At 39.1% G+C, this 20,807-nt stretch overlaps 1 protein-coding gene across 3 annotated transcripts in view; it reads left to right on the forward strand.

Moving 5' to 3' along the window:
• The window catches only part of IGF2BP2 (insulin like growth factor 2 mRNA binding protein 2), a 72,575-nt gene that overhangs the window by 36,122 nt on the left and 15,646 nt on the right, over positions 1-20,807 (forward strand). For all 3 annotated transcript variants that reach the window (XM_081954474.1, XM_081954473.1, XM_081954475.1), the window contains 6 exons: positions 2,157-2,205; positions 5,340-5,391; positions 6,201-6,264; positions 11,843-12,115; positions 14,922-15,056; positions 20,369-20,491. In XM_081954474.1, the coding sequence (XP_081810600.1) occupies positions 2,157-2,205; positions 5,340-5,391; positions 6,201-6,264; positions 11,843-12,115; positions 14,922-15,056; positions 20,369-20,491 (696 nt within the window). The remainder of the gene's footprint in view (positions 1-2,156; positions 2,206-5,339; positions 5,392-6,200; positions 6,265-11,842; positions 12,116-14,921; positions 15,057-20,368; positions 20,492-20,807) is intronic.

Here is a 20,807-nt window from a genome sequence, read left to right on the forward strand (position 1 = left end):
ATTAAGTTGATGACATTCTCAGGAAAAACAAAAGAAAATTGTATGAAGCTGCATGTGTAGTCAGAGAAGGCAAAGGATGCTGTGAAAAGATACAAAGTTGATAGATGTAAGTATTTGTCTTTTTAAAATTAGGTTTACATTTCCTTAAAAACAAATATCTTGTTACCTACCTTTCACTTCTGTTGCCAATTACTTCTGTCTTTTTTTCTAGCTTGGCGTAATATAGTTTGCCCCAAAAGTGAATAATATGACATATATGAATGAATATGTGTACATACACACACGCAACCATTTTTCTTGTCAATTCTTTCATATTAATTTGATCAGATGTAACTCCAACAAAAGAAGCGCAAGCAGCGAGATGGGCAATATACACATTACAATACAATAGCAGAATTGGAAGGGACCTTGGAGGTCTTCTAGTCCAACCCCCTGCCTAGGCAGGAAACCCTATACCATTCCAGACAAATGGCTATCCAACATCTTCTTAAAGACTTCCAGTGTTGGGGTATCCAAATTTGAAAAGATTATAAATTTGATAGATAGATTAACTGCCTCCATTCATGTATCTATCCAATCAGACATTACTATGTATTTGCTTTTTGGAATGTACTAAGAAATGTAGTTTATGAATATGAATTCATACTGTATTGTCATATAAAAGAATTCATAGGCAAATATAATTTTTTTTACCCTTTTGCAGGAAGTTTGTCATACATTAAATCCTCCTAAGGTTTCATGTTTCTGCTTTTAAACAATATAGATTTTTGCTGCATGTTCAAGATTTCTTGAAAGTATTGATTCAGGGAGTTGGCTTACATTAATATAGGGCCAGAGCCTCCTTCCACCATTGCTCCAGAGCAAAAGAGAGCATTGCACAGAAAACCAGAAGAGGACAAGCATCACCCTGGACAATGTGCCATTGTTCTCCTCTGTCTGCTATATATCCTTCGCCACTGAGGGGAGCAGTTCACAATTATGAATGTGCAATGCCACAATTTCCCTTTGCACAATATTTATTTATCAATGCATTTATACTCTATATTTCTGGGATTTTTATCCAATACTCAAGACAGATTACAATAAACATATGAAATAGAAAGCAAATTAATTCAATTAAAATTATTCAAAATATATTTATAGAATACAAAGAAAACCCCCCAACATATTTCTTTTAAAAATTTAATAACCTGAGAATGCCAGGGAATAGCAATCATGTGGTCTGAAACGGAAGAATCAGATAACAACACTTTCTTGGGGGAAAAGATGAAGTAGATGAATGCTGTTTAGAAACTTGCTGATAACAGAGATTTGTTTTAGCTTTATTGTCAGTTCATTTTATGGTTCTTCTAAATGCAATCCAAAATTAACGGTTCAGGTTCTAAATCCTCTGTAATCTAAAGTTCCTCACAGTTGAAATCTATTATATTTTAGAGTATTCTTCCCATATATTTTTTTGTAAATAAAGGTTATAATCTACCCTAAACTGGGGTTTTGTGTGTTAAAATAACATTCAGCTGTTAAGGAAAATGATTTTTATTTCAGTTTTTTTTCATCCAACTTGGGACAGGATCATTAAATCTAGTATGCATTTATCTGGAAACAGTTTTTAGTGAACTGTATGGAACTTTATTCTGTGTAGAGATGTATGAAACTTGAAATTTTAATACAGTCAGCATTGTACAATGCATATGCATGTTGAAGATGTTAATGGTGTACCGTCATACACAAATTCCTCCTACATTTTAGACTGCACACCTGAACAAACCTCATTTTTTAAAAAAAATGTCAATAAAATGCTTTGATGTTGATATCTTGGATTATGTATTTTTATGTTGATTTGCTATATGTTACTTGCTAAGAATGGATTGCTTATAATTCCAAAATGTATTGAATGTGGCATATATTTCTTAATCAGGAAGAGGGAGAAAGATGTAGAATTATATTCTGAACTGCTTCTGTTTTTTGTCTGTTGTGATTAAAAAACAATTAAAGGTTAGTGGCACTTTGCAGGAACAAAGTGCATGAGGGATTTCTGTGTTATCTTAGTTTGGCTCATTGTATTCAATTAGAGTTGCTAGAATTTGATGTAATGCTAGGTAAATCATGTTCTGTTGTAGTATACTAATCTTGCTTTGTGGACTCTTTCTTCACAGAAGCAGGAAGATTCAAATCCGGAATATTCCTCCACATTTACAGTGGGAGGTAAGGGATAAGACTAATTATTTTCTGCTGTCTATTTCCCCCAAAGTATGTTTGTATTATTTTTACTATTTCTCCATAACATTACCCAGGATATTATAGTAGACGTATAGAAGATGAAGTACTTATTGTAATTTATATTGACTCAATGTTAGTAGTATATGCAAAAAAAAAAAAACCCAACAAATTTGAAACCTTTAAGCTAAAATGGTCCATTGTGGTCAACACAAGTGTATTCTGATTTCAGGAACCTCTGGTAAGAGCAAAACAGCTTTGGGACGTTTCTGTGACGTCAAAGTAGCCCGTTTAAAATTTGAAACTCTGTATATATGCCTCTATTTTATATCCAATAGCTAAGCATTAAATGATATTGTTCTAATATGCATATCAGAATAGGTGTTATGAGCATACCTTGTCAAATTATCTCTACAACTTTTGCTGCTCTATTCCTTTTTATATGAGTGAGTTAATTCAATCAGGTTAAAACTGCATGAAACTAAGCCCTGCGATTTAGTACTTTTGAACCCGTGATACTATTGTTCTGTTTTAGGTATGTTTCATATAGTAGGCTAAGAAAGTCTGAATTACAATTGGCATTTATAGGTGATGAACGCTACTTCCAAATGTACCTCAGCCACAATGAAATTTTAAATACATCAGTTTCCATTGGGGCATTAAGTAGAGGAGTTATAGTTCAATATTGGAGCACATACCATGCATATAAAAGATCCCAAATTATTTTTGTGTCATCTCCAGGCTTTTCCAAAATTTGAGGGAACTGCAAAACCAAACTAGATGGAATAATTATTTAACCAGAGAGAAGGCCACTTGTTGTAGGAATCCTGTCACTAAATTTCAGGCTTTTAAAAAGCTGTCCATAAATGCAGTTATGAAACACAGAGCAGTTTATAGATTAACCAAGTTGATTGTCTTGGTCTACTTTTTTAAGTTGGCTGGGATAATGAGGGCAGTGGGTCATGTTTGGCCACCCATAGCTTGAGAATGAAATCTTAATGTATCTGGAAAGCATCCATTTTTGGGAAATGGATCTGTAGAGAGATTGTGAGTATACAATACAATACAATAGCAGAGTTGGAAGGGACCTTGGAGGACTTCTAGTCCAACCCCCTGCCTAGGCAGGAAACCCTATACCATTTCAGACAAATGGCTATCCAACATCATCTTAAAAACTTCCAGTGTTGGGGCATTGGGTATAGTTTGTGTCTTATTGTTTCCTTAGTATTGTATATTGGAAAGACTTAATTAAACCAAAGGTTGAGCCAGTATGATTCATTTCCATAGTTTTGGAGTCCTAAAATTATAAAAAGATACCTTCAGAACACAGGTTGATAGAGGAACATTTTGTGATGGAACTTTTTGTATGAATTGTCTTAGTTGCAAGACTAGATTATTTTTCCACTCTGGGTACAGGAGTTGGCTGCAGGGATGACACCACGTTTGTTTTTCTTAGTCATCATTATCACAAATATGATGATGTTACTCATTAGAAGGACTGTTGTGCTGGTTTTATATAGAGGCTATTGTGCTAATAAAATGACTCACCGGCAATAAAAATCAGGTGATTGAATTTCTGCTTTCAGGTATTGGCTGAAGGACAGCTTAAATGTTTAATATTGGGAAAGGGGGTTGCCTGGCAATCTGTGTCGGGCAGTTGGGAAAGAACGAAGCATCTGTAACCATGTCTTGCCAAGGTGACTATAGATGTATCTTTATTGAGCCACATCGTCTCTAATATTTGTTAGTAACGATTCCTGCTTAATATCCCCTATGCCATGAATAAGTTTGATTTTATGCATCAGGAATCCCAGTTATGAAATATGTTGCCACTCATATCGGACTTTGTCTGTGGGATTGGAAGTAATTTCAGCACTTAAAGTAGAAAGTTGTGTGCTTCTTTGCTAAATCATTGGAATATCCCGGTTACCTGAACACTTTGCTGGTTGCATTGTTTGCTGTAAGTTTCTGTACCCTTCTTCCAAAGCATTCATTGTTCAGTGTGGTTGTAGAAAACCACACTGGGTCTTAATTGAGCAATATCTTGACACAGCCTGGCAGATTTTCTGTCACTACTTTTTGTATTATAGAATAGCTTCTCTCAACTTGATGCCCTTCTGATAAATTGGAATGTGATTCCCACAAAAACTCAGTTTACAGTAATTGAACTCTAATGCATCTGGAGAGCCAGTTTGGGGAAAAAAATAATTCAGACAATTCATATATTCAGACATATATCTATATGTCTTGAGCTAAGGGAAGACATAGCTTTGATTCTTATATTCGGTGAAAGGCTAGAAATTTGATTGGCTTGTTAGCCTAGCATAGGGATGCATTATATCTTTCAGCTCAAAAGTCTGCACTAGACAGTGTGGAAGAGGAAGACTGATATACTAAACTGAGGTGTGTGCAAGGCCCATTTTTGGAAGAAGATTCATAGGTTTTATGGAATGAAATAGGTGTCTTTAATAAACTTCAATTCCTTCCCCTCCCCAGCAAAGAAAGATCAAATCATTGGTTCTGTTCATTATATATGACACCCCCCAAGTCCTTTTTGTACCTATATGCCTTCTGTACCTGATCTATCAGTTCAGCTATACATAATTCTCTTCAATATCAATATAGGTTAGGAATTGATCTGGCTATTTACAAACCCTTAGAGCAGCACTGTTAAACTCCTGGCCCATGGGCCAGATGTGTCACACTGGTTTAGCGAAGGGGGGGGGGGGAAAGTCCTGATTCGTCACGTGATGCTGCCGTGATGATGTGAGTTTGACTCCCCTGTCTTAGAACCATTATTTTATGAAGGTCTTTTTTTTTACTATATGTAACCAATGGGAAAACAGAGGGGAACAGAAAAGAAGTCCAGAAAATTATAGCCTGAAAAATTACATCAAAACATTTTTATCACATTCCTCTTATTCCTTATCCTTCATTAAAAATAGGATAATTCAAAAGTTGATTTCAATCATCTTAGTCAAAAAAGTATCACGTTCCATTCTGGCTGCTAATAAAGTGAAGTTGGAGTGAGTTGAAGAGAGAGCTGAGTTGTGCTTTATTAATTTGAATGACAAGTTTTCAGGATTTTGTTACCTATATTTTATGTCTGATTTCTATTTCAGGTGCTAGATGGTCTTTTAGCTCAACATGGGACAGTAGAGAATGTAGAACAAGGTAAAGACATTAGCTACTGCCTTTTGTTTTTATCTAATTTAAAATGTTTTATTAACATTAAACATTCTTTAGAGAGCAATGTCTGTATTGAATATCTGCTTTATAATACTTGAAGATAATAAGTTTAATATTGACCGTATGATGTTTAAGGAGATTTTTAGTGAAGTATAAATGCTTAAACATTAACAAACAAAATCTATTTTTGTACAGTTTTCCTATATAAAATATTATTCTGTGCAATTTTCTCTAATATACTTTAAAGCAATCTTAACCTGGAATCATATCTCTAAAATGGCAGAAATATACAATCGGAAGAATAGATATCTTCTAAGTAGCCTATTGTGAGCCGTATCGGAGTAGCGGTTTAAGCACTGGACTAGAAAACAGAAAACCTTGAGTTCTAGTCCCATCTTAGGCATGAAGCCAACTACGTGACCTTGGGCCAGTCACACACACTTTCAGCCCCAGGAAGGAGGCAATGGCAAATCACTTCGGAAGTCTTGCCAAGAAAGCTTGGGACTTGTCCAAGCAGCTGCCAAGAATCAGATTTGATTCAAAGTCAGCAAAAAAATATATATATGCCTATTAATTTGAGATGTGCAGACTTCACTAGTTTGCTTTAAAAAGTTGGCCACACTAATATTTGCCCTATTCCTGGTTTTTTTGGATAGAAAAACTGCACTATCTGTATTTTCTTGTTCAGCTACTATTAACTTTGTCTTTATACAAGGTTCTACAAAAATGTTTGTTCTGGTTTTATTTAATAAAATACACTTTTCTGAAATTTTCTATTTGTTTTGGTTTCTTAGTTAACACAGAATCAGAGACAGCAGTTGTCAACGTTACATATGCAACAAAAGAAGAAGCAAAAGTGTAAGTGGCTATGACAGTTTCAGTTGCATTTTCCATCTCTCCTGGTCTATGCTGTTTTAGTTTATTCTCTTGGCAGGTTCTCTTGCATTTTATTTCTGAATTTACAAGTTTAAAAAGTGACACAGAATACCCCTGTTGCTGTTATGCCATAAATTTCAATCTGCTGCTGTCTCAATTTTCTGCTGAGTCAGAGCTGATACTAATCAGCTAATGATCTTTGATTTTGAGAGCATTGCAGAATAAATATTATAAGATTGGAGTGCCATGTATGAAATGCTAAATACTTCTCAAAGCACTTCTTGAAAAAAGGAAATCTTGCCAAGGAAAGGATTGGCAAATACATTCCCATGTGTATCTATAGCAGAATAATGAGCAACCTTGGATTGTGTCCTACTTATGAAATCATAGAACCAGAAATTTGGGTCACCATGTCTAAATCTCTGCACAGTGCAGGAATCCCAAATGAAGTACATTTGACAGATTTTTGTCTAGCCTCCAGTTCAACATACCCAGTAAAATGGAGTCTGCAAGCTTTTTAAGCAATTGATTCCACTGTTAAACTGCTCTTTTATAGGATTTTTTTCTTAAAACTCAGTTGGAATCTGCTTTCTTGAAGCTTAAATCTTCTTTTCTGCATTTAGAATAATGGAGATCATGTCTTGATCTTTTTCTGAGTGACATCCTTCCAACTATCTAAAGAATGTCATCATATCTCCTCACTCTTCTTTCTCAAAGCTACACTTTCCCAGTCTTTAATCTCTGTTTATAGGACTTTAATGACTAACCCTTGCTCATCTTCATTGTCATCTTCATTGTTCTTGGAGTCTTTCCAGTTTGTCTGAAATGTTCAATCATAGTTCTGATTTATCTAATAAAAATTCAGCTTCTCTCATTCAACTGAAATGGGCTTCATTTCATAGGCCACAGCTTGTTTTCTAAGTAACTCTACTCAAAATTATGGTCAAATTCCATTGAAACTACTGGAGCAAGCCATTTATTTAACATGCCATTGTATCTGCCATGAGTTCCCCGTGGTTTAGAATTATAAATCAACAATTAAAAGATCTATGATGAGATTATGAATAATTTATTAAATGATGTTGAAGTAATACCATAAAACTATAATAACATGATAAAACAACCATAATAAATAATATTTGATATTAACCATTAGATCAGGGGTGTCAAATTCAAGGCTGGATCGGGCTGCAGGATGCTTAGATCTGGCCCACGGGGCCGTCCTGGAAACAGCAAAGGCCCTCAATGAAATAGAGTTTGACATTCCTGCATTAGATGCTCCCTGGAAAAACAGCATCATAAGTATCTTCCAGAAAATGCTAGATACAGCAAGCCCTGGTGTTAAAGCCTTGCGGATCCATATGGTTGGTTCTCCCGCTGAAAAGTAAACCTGAATTGCACCCAGTAATGTAGGAGCAACTAGTGTGAAATGCAAATGTAACTTGTTACTAGTAACCAGTATCTGCCATTAAACAAGCCACCATATTTTGTATCAACTGTATCTTCAAGGTGGTCTTCAAAGGTAGCCCCAGGTAGATCATATTGCAGAAGTCCAGCTATGCATTACTGAAGACATTAGCTGCTATTTCAGAGTACTCAGGGCTGCTACTACCTAGTATACTAGCCAAGCCTGCCCACCCAGCAGTGTCTATGAAGCTAGAAGAATCTCTAAGTCATAGACCTGCTCCCTTAGGGCTTTTGTCTCAAGAGACAACACTAGAGTTGACAAGAATCTCAATGAACAATCAGTAATGCTATCTTGGTTGGATTTAATTTCAAACCATTCCATCCAGAATCTACAATGTCCAAATATTAAAATAAAACTGCCATGCTATCACTTTTATGCTTTTGCTACTGTTATACTGCCAGTAACACAATCACTTATTAGACCAAAGCACTGTAGGATAGTGCTTCCAGTACCCAGATCTTGCATGCAGTGCAGAAAGTTATGGTGGTTGATGATATCAGAGGCAGTTGAGAGATCTAATAAGACTTCTGCAGACCTCTTCAAATAAGCAGTGACTGATGTCAGTTTCTGCCTTTCATGCTGCCACCTGTAATCTGAAGGAACTAGGAACAGCATAGAATTTATGTGCAAACTGCATAAGGTATAGATTCATCAAAGACCAAAAAGAATCCCAGCTGGTATGCAAAATGTCTTCTCACACATGCTCTAGACCCCCAAGCGCAAATAGTCAAGAATCTGAAGAAACATGTGGAGTGTGAAATGGTATTAGTAGCCAGGCAAGTATTCTGTATGCCTTGGGAATAGGCCCAAATGTATCTTATACCCAGACTCAGTCATTCAACTTTTTAATCTTTTTTTGTTCACTTTACCAATTTCTCTTAGTAAACCAAATCCATTCTCTGCATTCCCAAGGGAAAGTAGCCACCTCACAATCTCACCAATTAACTGGGTGGCCAACAATCTAGTGATGTATTTGACCCTTTCTCAATCATTGTTCCACATGTCCTCTTTTCATTTTAGTACTCTAAAAATCACAACATTAGGAAAGGCCAAACCATAGCAACCTATTACAGTGCCCACCACTCAAGGGCCTCATATCTGGCCTACATTTTTTACCTTAGATTAGGTATCCTTCATACTTTTAGGAAGCCAAACAAATCTAGAATCCAACTTGCACCCCTTAAGCTCCTTCTTCACAATTGATAAAACCAGCTTTGGGGTGCTGATGTTGCTGGAGGCTCCAGTCAGGTGTGAATCAAGGCCTCATATTCTGGACATTCATGTTAGATTAGCCCCTACCTGGCTGCTAGACTGACTTTTGTCTGCCTTTTGATTCAAACTTTAACCTTAGTTCCAGCCAAATGGAGCAATGGCAGCTATTGAATTGCATCTTGTCACTGCAGCCTCCATTGCCATTCTAGATCTAAGCATAGCTCACATGTCAGTTCCTGGACTTCATTTCATTTTGCTACCACACCAGAGAGCTGACTCAGCTGGCAGGCAGCCTTTTTAACAACCAGCAGACAAGATGACCTTCCAGGTTAGCAAATCCTTCAGAGAAAGAAATCTTCCTCCGTTTCTTCACAGCTTCCAAAATACTTGCAACAAAACAGTGCCATTCATTTCCGCAATCATTTCAGCCATTGCTTGTTTATATCATATCTCTAAATCCCTTGCTATTTCTTCAAAATATTATTGCCCTTCCATCTAACCTACAACACATCCTAAAATAATACACCCCTTAGAACTAAAAACCAGTAATATTTAATCATAACTATCATGTAGCTGGATGTAAGCAAAAAAATTATTTCTGCTGATTCCTAATAGTTCTTGGAATATATTTGATTTAATACATTATAAACAGCCATTCTACACAGTACCTGCTCTGTAACACAATATTGTTGAATCATTTGCAAATGCCATTCAAGGCATTAATAAAATATATTTGGTTAATCTGTGCTTTAAAAAAATAAACAGGTTTAAGGTAACTATGGAAAACCACTCAGTGCAATTGAGGGGAATTATTTAATACATCTAATATCTGCAGTGATTTGACAAAACAGGATCCACATTCAAAGACAGTGGGTATCTAGAATTGCTTACCTTTTGTCGTGCCCTGTCTTCTAATCAAGATGTATTATTTGTTTTTTTAGAATTATTAATAACTTGTATCAGCAATTTATACTAAAATATCAACTGTTTTTATTAGAATTTCATTTTCTATGTTGTTTTGGAAATGCACTATATATCTCTGCCTCTTTTGCTTTACATAGAGGTCTTTCACCGAATCACCCACCTCGATGTGTGACTGCCTTTTCAGCATGTAATATTTTGAAAGAGCTAAACTGCAGTTTGTACTCTTGATTTCATAAATAATTTTGATTAATGTATCTTTAAAAATAGATGTCTTTGTTTTGTCAGTGAAATGAAAGTCTCTGAACCAAATGGCTGAAGACAGTCTGAAACATTAGCAGATTTTTCCATTTTGACACAGGGCTGGACAACTGCCATTCAGAATAAAGACTGAAACCCGCTTCCTACATGAGCATATAGAAAGATGTTGGGTGGAACTTAAAGCAATAAAACTTGGTTCTTCCCCTAGTGCCCCCCTGCTCACTTTCATTCTCTGTGCAAGATGAACAGAGAGAAGCAGAGACCTTACTGCTTATTTTATTTCTTTATTCAAGTTGTAGGCCATCCAATCCTGTATCTAGAAGCCTATAATAAAAACACTAATAAAATATAAATAAAAAATCCTAACATCTGGGGGTGGGGAGGGAAACCATTCTAACCATAATTGAAAGAATAAATACAGAGGTTCCACCATGCTTCAAGTTCGGGGGGAAAGAATCATGTTTTCAAAGTTCTTTTAAACAGTCAGATAAATTCCAGAATGAATAGTGTTCCAGGGGGCAGATGCTGCAATTGAAAAGATATTTGCTATTGGTCATACATTATGAAGTAGGGAGTCTATACTTCCTATGTTGTTCTGCATGAATTGCTTCAGCAAAATGTGGAATGACCAAAACATAGATGCCACTTGGTGATATAACAGAATAACAGAGTTGGAAGGGACCTTGGAGGTCTTCTAGTCCAACTCCTGCTTAAGCAGGAAACCCTGCACCTCTTCAGACAAATGGCTAGCCAACATCTTCTTAAAAACTTCCAGTTTTTGAGCATTCACAACTTCTGGAGGCAAGTTGTTCCACTGATTAATTGTTCTAACTGTAATAAAAACTAGAATGCCTGCAAAGGCAATTATTACTTGATCTCAACACCTTTTATCTTCCTCTGTAAGGTAAGTGCTCAGTTTGGGAGGTAAGAGACATGGATTGGGGAAATGGAATCTCATTCAAGTCCCTGTGATCCAGATCAGGCTTGTAGGCATGATGTTTTACATACCTACTTCTAATAAATGTTCATGCCCAATCTACTTGTGAGGTTTTTTTTTTAATATGTGACAATTCTGTACTTTCAAAGCACATGGCAACCAAATTATGTCTAAGTCAGGATTACAATTACAGTATAAACATCAAAATGCCATTTAAATAGAAAATATTGGCTCCTGACAGATACCTACTTTTGCGATCACGTGCTCACATATAATATTTAGATATTCTGAGATAATTTGGATTTTTGTTCTGATTTTGAATGTTCAGTATTTCAAAATTCCTCTTGTGTTTTATTATGGTATTTGTGATTTCCAAAAAGTGAAATCAACCATTAGGATCGAGATATGCATTCGTACATTAGGAATGTCATATGCATCTATTTTAATAAGCATATTGAAATAAAGAATCTCAATGTTAGTTCTCTAATTAAGTCTGATAATATCCTCAGTGATTTGTTGTATTGGTGGTAGTACAAATGCCAACTAGGGAACCAGGAATGTTATTGGCATAATTTTCTTTCAAAAAAAATGTTCTCCAAATTATAATTCCCATGATTATTTGGGGTATATGGATAGATGGTGATTATGGGCCTTCCTATGCAGATGCCACATGTTGAGATAGGTTGTTACAGAGGCTGGTGTGTGGAAGTAAACATTTCTTGTAGTAATTATTTTCCCCACTCCTTTCTTTGTATTTCTAGAGCAACTGAGAAGCTTAGTGGTCACCAGTTTGAGAACTATTCCTTCAAGATTTCCTACATCCCAGACGACGAGGTGAGCTCCCCTCAGCCCCCCCAGAGATCCCGCCGTGGGGGCCACTCTTCCAGGGAGCAGGGCCCCTCCACTGGGGGCTCCTCGCAGTCCAAACAGCTTGATTTTCCACTACGGATCCTGGTCCCCACGCAATTTGTTGGTGCAATCATAGGAAAGGAGGGCTTGACCATAAAGAACCTTACTAAGCAAACCCAGTCCAAGTAAGTATCACAGATGGTTTAATTTCCTTCTCTAAGGGATCTGTTTGTAGCCTTTGTGTCCCCAGCTTGTGATCTTTGGACCAAATGCTGAACTGTGAGCTCGTTTGTGCATTACATATTACCTTGTGTAAAAGCCTTTTAACTCACTATTGATGTGTTTTGTACAAATTCTTAGGAATGTTTTAATAATTATTGTAGTCCTGTTAATGGTTCTCCTGTCAGCTTCACTTATCTTGTTTTTCAGAATTATGAACAGGTTCTACTCATCTGTTCTGAGATACTACTGTAACCCAGCATGTTTTCCCCATTCCACATATTTTTTTCTGCTTCTTTTCAACCACCTCTGGATGATTTCTACTATTCAAAGAGAAATATTTTAAGCCATCTGATGAGATTAAAATATGTTTGTCATAAATAGTATAAATCATTGTGGAATTACTATTTAATCCTTCATCTCATTGTTAGCTCTCTAATTAAGTCTAATAATATCTTCAGTGATCTGTTGGAGGCAGTACAAATAGGCATGAGCTTGGAAGTTACTTTCTTATCTGTATTTAAATATAAATTGTGTACATTTATCTCCATAATCATTAGAAACATCTTGCATTACAATGCTTAGTATGTTACTGAAGGCAAATTGTATGTTAGCCTGCATGAAATAAGAATGCCATTTATTTACTTAATATTTGTAGGCCACCCTTAAAAGAAAACCTTCCCAAGCTCACCTATTGAGTAGAGAAAGGAGGACTTGCAATCACTATATTCTGTAATACTTGGTATCTGAAACGACAATGGTTATGTATATAGTACTGTTCAGATTATTAATTGAAATTTTATATCATTTTACTAGGTAATTATTTTCCTAAAAATACTGTGACTGATACTGTAACTAAAGAATATATATATAACTTTTTATTCATTTTCTGTTATTTCTATTCTATTTCACAAAAAGAATTAGGGCCTAGACTGCAGGATTGTGCCCATTCTCCCCTTTTGACATTTATTCCACTTTTGAAATAAATATAACATTTTTGATATGATGTTTGCCTAGTGCCATTGTAACATGATGGTAGTGTTTTTAGAACCAAACTATATGATGATACCTAGAAATGCTTGGATATTGGTCCATATATCTTCCTGCAAGTGGCTGCATCTATTGTAATTGTAATTGTAACTATAAATGCTTGCTGTTCATTCCCTCTGTACATAGTCTCAACATAGCTACTCTGTCAGCCATATTCCATCAAAGATGACCTGTTTAGAAGGCTAGGTGTTTTTGGAGATAGTTGCAAATTCAAAAAAGATTTACCTCTCCCCTTTTAGTATGTCTTTCTTATTCTCTGTCTCTTTGTAATCTCCAATTTTTCTTTTTCCTCTAGCAATATGGTTCCCTTCTCTATGAAATTTCTGACAATCGTACTAGATGAAGGCCAACTCAGGAAAAACCGAATGGCATTTTTAATTGTTCAGTCTGGCAGTCTCTTTCATGTCATATTGTTCTCATGCAGAGTCAGATAGTTGGGCCCGTTTCCTTAAGATCTTCATTGGCAGAAATGCATGGCAGTGCAAAGAACTGATGGAGAAGGTTTGCTCTCCAAGCTTGTGGGTTGTTTTCCGAACATTTCATTACCAGACTAGGTAACATTTTCAGTAGAGTTTCCATCCCCTAAAGCAGGGGTGTCCAAACTTGGGAACTTTAAGACTTGTGGACTTCAACTCCCAGAATTCCCCAGCCAGCTGGCTGGGGAATTCTGGGAGTTGAAGTCCACAAGTCTTAAAGTTCCCAAGTTTGGACATCCCTGCCCTAAAGTCTGCTGAAGATGTTACCTACCCCCTGGTAACGAAACATTCAGAAACCAACCCACAAGTTTGGAGAACGAGCCTTCACCCTCATCCTACACCCGAGCTACAGATATTCACCACTGTTGCAAGTGCAAAGAACTGCCTAAATTACATGATGAGTTATTGGTCATAGACAATCAGCCATGGGAGACAATCATTTTTACATTTTTACATGCATTGGCCTCTTTCAAAAGCCTTACAAGCTCTTCCTTTTTTTTCCTGAAAGGTCACCCACAATCCAAAATTAATATTAATGCTTTGCTTTTCAGTACATGTAAATTGTACTGAATTGTACAATTGTTAATATCAGAAAAGCATGTGTTCTTAAAGTCAGTAAATGCCTGTGAAGGCCACCCACACATTTGGCAAAGGACAAAAGACCTTTGGTGTGCTAGTCTTGAATTAAAATACAGACGAGGTGTCTATCATTTCCCTGATTACTATTAAAGAGATACTTTTTATAAATGATGTCACTAGAAAGGGGGCAATCTTGTTTTAGCTCCTGTAGAGATGGTTAGATTTGAGTATCTCATTCAGACACAGGTAGCTGTGCATTCTTTATTTCCCCTTTATTTATGCTAGGCTCCACTTAAACAACTTATTTTCTGAACTTGAGAAAAGAGCAAGCTTTTATGGACAATGGATGCAAATCAACAAATGCTCTTCAAATATAATAATAAAGTATGATTTGTCATGAATCAGGAAATCAAAGAGTCAGAGTAGGGGGAAGGAGCACACAAATTCACACCATTACCAAAGCAATTGTTTTGGAATAACATGTGAATCAAATCTATTTGATTCCAAAGTCTTAATACGTCCCTTGCATTAGCCTTGAAAGCAAATTAATAGTTTTCTGTATCCTTGTAATACTATTTTTCTTATTTGCCTGTTTAATCAACGTGTCTAGTTGGGCACCATCCTCTGATCCCTAGCAGATTTCTTTGTATGTACTCCATTGCTGCAGGGTAGACATCCATCGGAAAGAAAATGCTGGTGCTGCCGAGAAGCCAATAACCATTCATGCCACCCCTGAAGGGTGTTCGGAAGCATGTCGCATGATACTTGATATTATGCAGAAGGAGGCTGAAGAAACAAAATCGTAAGTAATTCTTGTGTTGTCACGGAAGTTGGGGTTCTTTTAAAAAAATATATATGCAAGAGGAAGATGATCTCTAGAACTGTAAATAACAAACAACATTTATATGAAACCAGTTATCAAAGCTACAGACAGAAAACTTTAAGGAGTACAGACTGACTTTTCCATTCTTGTGTTGTAGTGTTACTTGGATAGTCTTTGCAAATATTTTACTTAGCTACAGTTGAAGTCAAAGCTCTGAAGAAAAAGAGAAAAAAAGCACCCTAAACTTAACCAGAAAGGGAATACAATTTTTGTAAAGGATACTCAAAAAGATTTGGGTTAGCATATTTTTGACAGTTCATAAATTGATTTTTCTTTGCTATTTGGACAAGATGATCTCGCCTGATGTTCTTGATGCGCTATCTATCAGGGAAATTCATTTGATATAAAGCACAGGTGTCAAACTCACCACATCACGTTGCCGTCATGTGATGTATCACGATGTTTTTTCTCTTCGCGGAGCTGGGGTGGGTGTGGTCTGCCCATGATGCATCTAGTCCCTGGGCCTCCAGTTTGATACCCCTGCTATAAAGCATGAGGTTTAAATCACCAGCATTTTAAATTAAATTATTTTGAAAGCACGAATAACATAAAACTAGAAACCATTGGTAGGTAGAGACATGATACTGCAAAGTCACTATCTCTCATAGTATAATACTATTGGGAAGGATTGCATCTGTATGAGGTAATGAATACACATGTGCTTGAATTCAGTTATAGATGTATGCAGACAGATTGGTTAAACAGTAAAGGCTTTCACCCATGGGTTAGGCAAAAAGGCTCATTTGTGTATATGTTATACATACACACAGAGGGTTCATGAAATGGAAAAGATCTTGGAGCAGATAACTTTTAGTTATAAATTGCTGCCAGTGTATCATTGTAAAGCAATTAAGTAAAACTGCCTTTACAATATGTTGCCTCTCTCTTCCCTACTCTTATTTATTTGGCCATTTCTGATTTTGGCTTCATTATAGTTTAAATGCAAGTAGAAAAATAGGAACCACCTTTGGTGGGAAGGTAACCATGTTCTGTGCGCCTTCGGCATTTAGTCATGCCGGCTACATGACCACGGAGATGTCTTCAGGCAGCACTGGCTCTTCAGCTTTGAAATGGAGAGCACTGCCCCCTAGAGCACCGCCCGCTACAGTCAGAACAACTAGCACATAGGCATATGCGAGGGGAATCTTTACCTTATAGTTTTGAGAAGGCATGCATTTCTAATGCCAGATGTTGATTTGATGTACTTATACATGGCTAGAAGTGTATTAATTGACAAAATTTATATATTGCCTCAATCCAATTGAACTCTATGAAAATTACTATATATGTAAATAAAACATGATGATGATGATATAAAATGTAACATACAGCTATACTAAAAAGAAAGCCTAAGAATAAGGAATATGAAAGGCTCTGGGATCAATATAAAAAGGTGGTCCAGAAAACCTATTTCTTTCTGGCTTTCCAGCAGGACATTAGAATGGAAGGTCCTCCTCACCTTGGAATGTAATTGGATCCACCAAAGGGGAACCCCTACCCAAACTGTCCTTCAATCCCCTGCTCTTGTCCAGTACCTCTTTATAAATTGGGACCTTCAGCAAGAAGAATAGATTAGGGAAAGGTCAGCTCTTATAACTTTATTTATTAGTTAGATCCTTTAGGGGCTTAAGAAAGTTTCCCCCCACAAGGTTGATTGAGTTACTATGACCGATTCAGTTAATGGATTTCAGTGACTGGACTTAGACAGGAATGTGTTTGTGACCATAGTGTGTTATATAGTATGTTGTATAGTCATGGATGCTTTTATTCACGTCATTACATACTGCTAGATAAATGTTTTTGATAGTTTAGTTTTGGCTTTTGCAGCCAGAGAAAATATCCCACCCTTCTCTTTGTGAAGCTGTAAATAATGAACTTCAGCTTCCAGCACTTTTCATCATTGAAAGGTGTAGTACAGCATCATTCGGGAGGGATAAATATAAGAGATGAAGTTAGCAAGATGGGAAGCTACAATATTCAGCCCACTCTAAATTGATCAGTGACGTGCAGTCAGTGGAGGCAGGGGAGGCGGACCCTCACCACTCTCATCATGAAAATAAAAAAGAATTACTCCAGGAAGCCGTGAAAGTGGCTGGGAGAGGCGCGCGGCTTGGTTTAGCCTCCCTGGACATCTCAGCAGCAGCCCCAAGTGTGCCGATCTCGCCATTTTTTACATCGGGCGAGCCCAGGATCCTTGCAAGGGGAATGGGACGTGTGCAGGAGGCTCCTCAGCTCCAGCCTCAATCAGCGCAGCCGCTGTCCCCTTCATCTTGCCTCAGGAAGGAAGGGAATGGGACCACGTGTGCAGGGGAAGGGGATCGCGGCTCTGCTAATCTGAGGCTGTGCGCTGAGGAGCCTCCTGCACACGTGGTCCCATTCCCCTTGCAAGGATCCCGGGCTCGCCCGATGCAAAAAATGCCTAGGTACCGTGTTTCCCCGAAAATACAACCTGTCCCGCACTCACTGACCTAGCGTTATCCTGAAAGCGCCAAGTTACAGGAGCCAGGGGTGGGGGGAGCGCTCACGTTGCTTGCCGCCTTCGGTATACCGCTAGGTTGGGGAGTGCCTGCTGCCGCCGCCCGCTGCCGCCCCGCGCCGCCGCCGCCCGCTGCCGCCCCGTGCCGCCGCCGCCCGCTGCCGCCCCGCGCCGCCGCCGCCCCGCGCCGCCGCCGCCCCGCTCCGCGGACGCCCCGCTCCGCCGATAACTTCCAAACTCCAAAACTTCCAGCATCGGCTGCTCTAGGAGTGCTCTCTATGGTGGGCCGGCTGCTGGAAGACTCTGTCCGGAAAACTCTCTGTCCGGCAGCCGGCCCACCAGAGAGAGCACTCCTAGAGCGGCCGATGCTGGAAGTTTTGGAGTTTGGATGTTATGCATGGAGCGGGGTGGGGCGGCGGCGGCGCGGGGCGGCAGCGGGCGGCGGTGGCAGCGGGCGGCGGTGGCAGCGGGCGGCGGTGGCAGCGGGCGGCGGCGGGGCGGCAGCGGGCGGCGGGGCGGGGCGGCAGTGGGTGGTGGTGGGGCGGGGCGGCCGCAGGCGGCGGCGGCGCGGGGCGGCAGCGGGCGGCGGCAGCAGGCACTACCCAACCTAGCGGTATACCGAAGGCGGCAAGCAACGTGAGCATTCCCCCCACCCCCGGCTCCTGTAACTTGGCGCTTTCAGGATAACGCTAGGTCAGTGAGCGCGGGACAGGTTGTATTTTCGGGGAAACACGGTACCTAGGCATTTTTTACATCGGACGAGCCCGGGATCCTTGCAAGGGGAATGGGACTATGTGTGCAGGCGGCTCCTCAGCGCACAGCCTCAGATTAGCAGAGCCGCGATCCCCTTCCCCTGCACACATGGTCCCATTCCCCTCCTTCCTGAGGCAAGATGAAGGGGACCGCGGCTGCGCTGATTGAGGCTGGAGCTGAAGAAACTTCTCCGTTTGGGCTGCGCCCCTGCGATCGGAGCAACCCCGTGGTTTGATGACGTCACCAGCCTCACCAGTCATAAACGTCACCGCACGTCACTGAAATTGATTAACTCAAAGAAGTGAGAGAGAGAAAGGCTGCGGATATATATGGACACACACACATACGTACATATCCAATCTTCCACCCCCATATACATACATTCATTGTTGAAGGCTGGTCTTCTTTGTAAACAGAGGTGATGAATGTAAATAATTTTAAAACCAAAAGGCCACATCAGCAGTGTGCCTTCTGGGTAGTTGCCTTTTGCAGAATCATCAGGAAGTACTCTCCCCTAAAGCCTGGGAATCTTGGCTTTTCCCACCATCATTTGAGTTAGTATGAGGATGGAGCCCTGTTTTGTGGATGTGTGATGATGTATTGCAGGGGTGTCCAAACTGTCCAAACTTGGGAACTTTAAGACTTGTGGACTTCAACTCCCAGAGTTCCCCAGCAAGCCATGCTGGCTGGGGAATTCTGGGAGTTGAAGTCCACAAGTCTTAAAGTTCCCAAGTTTGGACACTCCTGATGTATTGTATTTGCTGGTGTCAAAAGTTTTGTTTTGGATTTTATATGTTTTTTCTACTATTTGTACTCTTTTTATTGTTGTGGGGCACCAAGGGTTATGCTGCATAAGATGGGCAGTTCTATGGATGTTTTTTTTTTTAAATAATAGATTAATCAATATAACTATCAGCTAAGAAGGCTAGAACTGATAAGAAGGGAAGAAGCTACTGGGAGTCAAGTAAATAGTTTAGCAATTTATAATCATAAGCAAAGTAGATATGAACAATTTCAAAGTAAAACTTGAATATCTCTCTGTAAGAGTGTGATAAAAGTACCTCTAAAGCCAGGGATCCCCAACCTTTGGCCCACTACTGAGCCACGGCCTTTTCGAAACCAGGCCATGTGAGCAGTGGGCAAGCACACACATGCAAAGCTCCCCTCATACAAGTGGCAGGCTCTTGCGCTCATGTGCAAAGCTCCATTTGCATAAGCAGAGGGCATTTGAGTGGAAGCACTTGTGTTTAAGTGTGAAGCTCCACTCATGCAAGCGGGAGGGTGTGCAAATGGAGCTTCGCACTCGAGCATGCGCCCAGCTGCTCAGATCAATGAAACTGTATGCATGTGCCCCCCGCCCCTCACTGGGCTGGGCTGTCAGTGAAAAGGTTGGGGACTCTGCTCTAAAGAGTAAAGATGTGGGACCACATTTTTTTAATCAACTACAAGCTTGTTACTTTGTTCAGTACAGAGAAATGCTAATGTTAAGTTGAATAGTAAACCCCCATTATCTTACTTTTGTTTTTAAACTGTGCACCATTGATTGAACCTGTCTGTATTCACCTTATATTCCACTGACTCAAATTACTGGAATACACAGAAGAGTTCCACATCAGGAATTTTTTTGTGGGTTGGAGTAATACCAAGAAGTATATCTGTAATTCCCTAGAAAAACACATCTCCATTAATTTTTAAAGTCTACCTCAGACAACCTCCTACTTCCCAACAACATGACTTCCTTCTTGTAGTAAAATAGCTTATTGATACTATTCCGCTGTTAACTAATCGCAGAATATATAGGTTAGTTTTTAGAAAACTGATTTTTTGTGCCCACAAGCGAAGTCTTGACAGTAGGCTCCCCTTCCTTGGTTACAGTATTGGGTGATGGTGATGATGGAATATCCAGCACTGTTTTTCCCCAAAGAAAATCTGGTTGGAAAATTTTTGGAAGTGCATCTCCATATACTTCTGTGACCTTTTGAATGTTTTTCATACTCCTTAGGGCTGAAGAGATTCCTTTGAAAATCTTAGCACACAACAGCTTGGTTGGAAGATTGATTGGCAAAGAAGGAAGAAACTTGAAGAAAATTGAGCAAGATACGGGGACCAAAATCACTATTTCTCCGTGAGTACGAGTGAATGTTGCTGCCACCAGGCAAGACCAGCCTTCCCCAACCTAACACCCTGCAGGTACGTTGGACTTTTAACACCCATTCTCCCCATGCAGGACATCAAATGACTGTGTTAGCTGGGGATGATGGGAGCTGTAGTCCAGCACTTTTAGGAGACACCTGGTTGGGAAAAGCTGGACACAACTCTCCGCTGCATGGTGCACTCTAGATCCACAGCTTGCTCACCCTCCTTCTAAGCAGAACTCACATGTACTGTCTTAGCCTAGTTTAGAGAGAGCCATCTAGATTCCATTGAACCCAGAAACATTG

This window comes from Natrix helvetica, assembly GCF_964273705.1.
Source record: "Natrix helvetica genome assembly, chromosome: 5".
NCBI lineage: Eukaryota > Metazoa > Chordata > Lepidosauria > Squamata > Natricidae > Natrix > Natrix helvetica.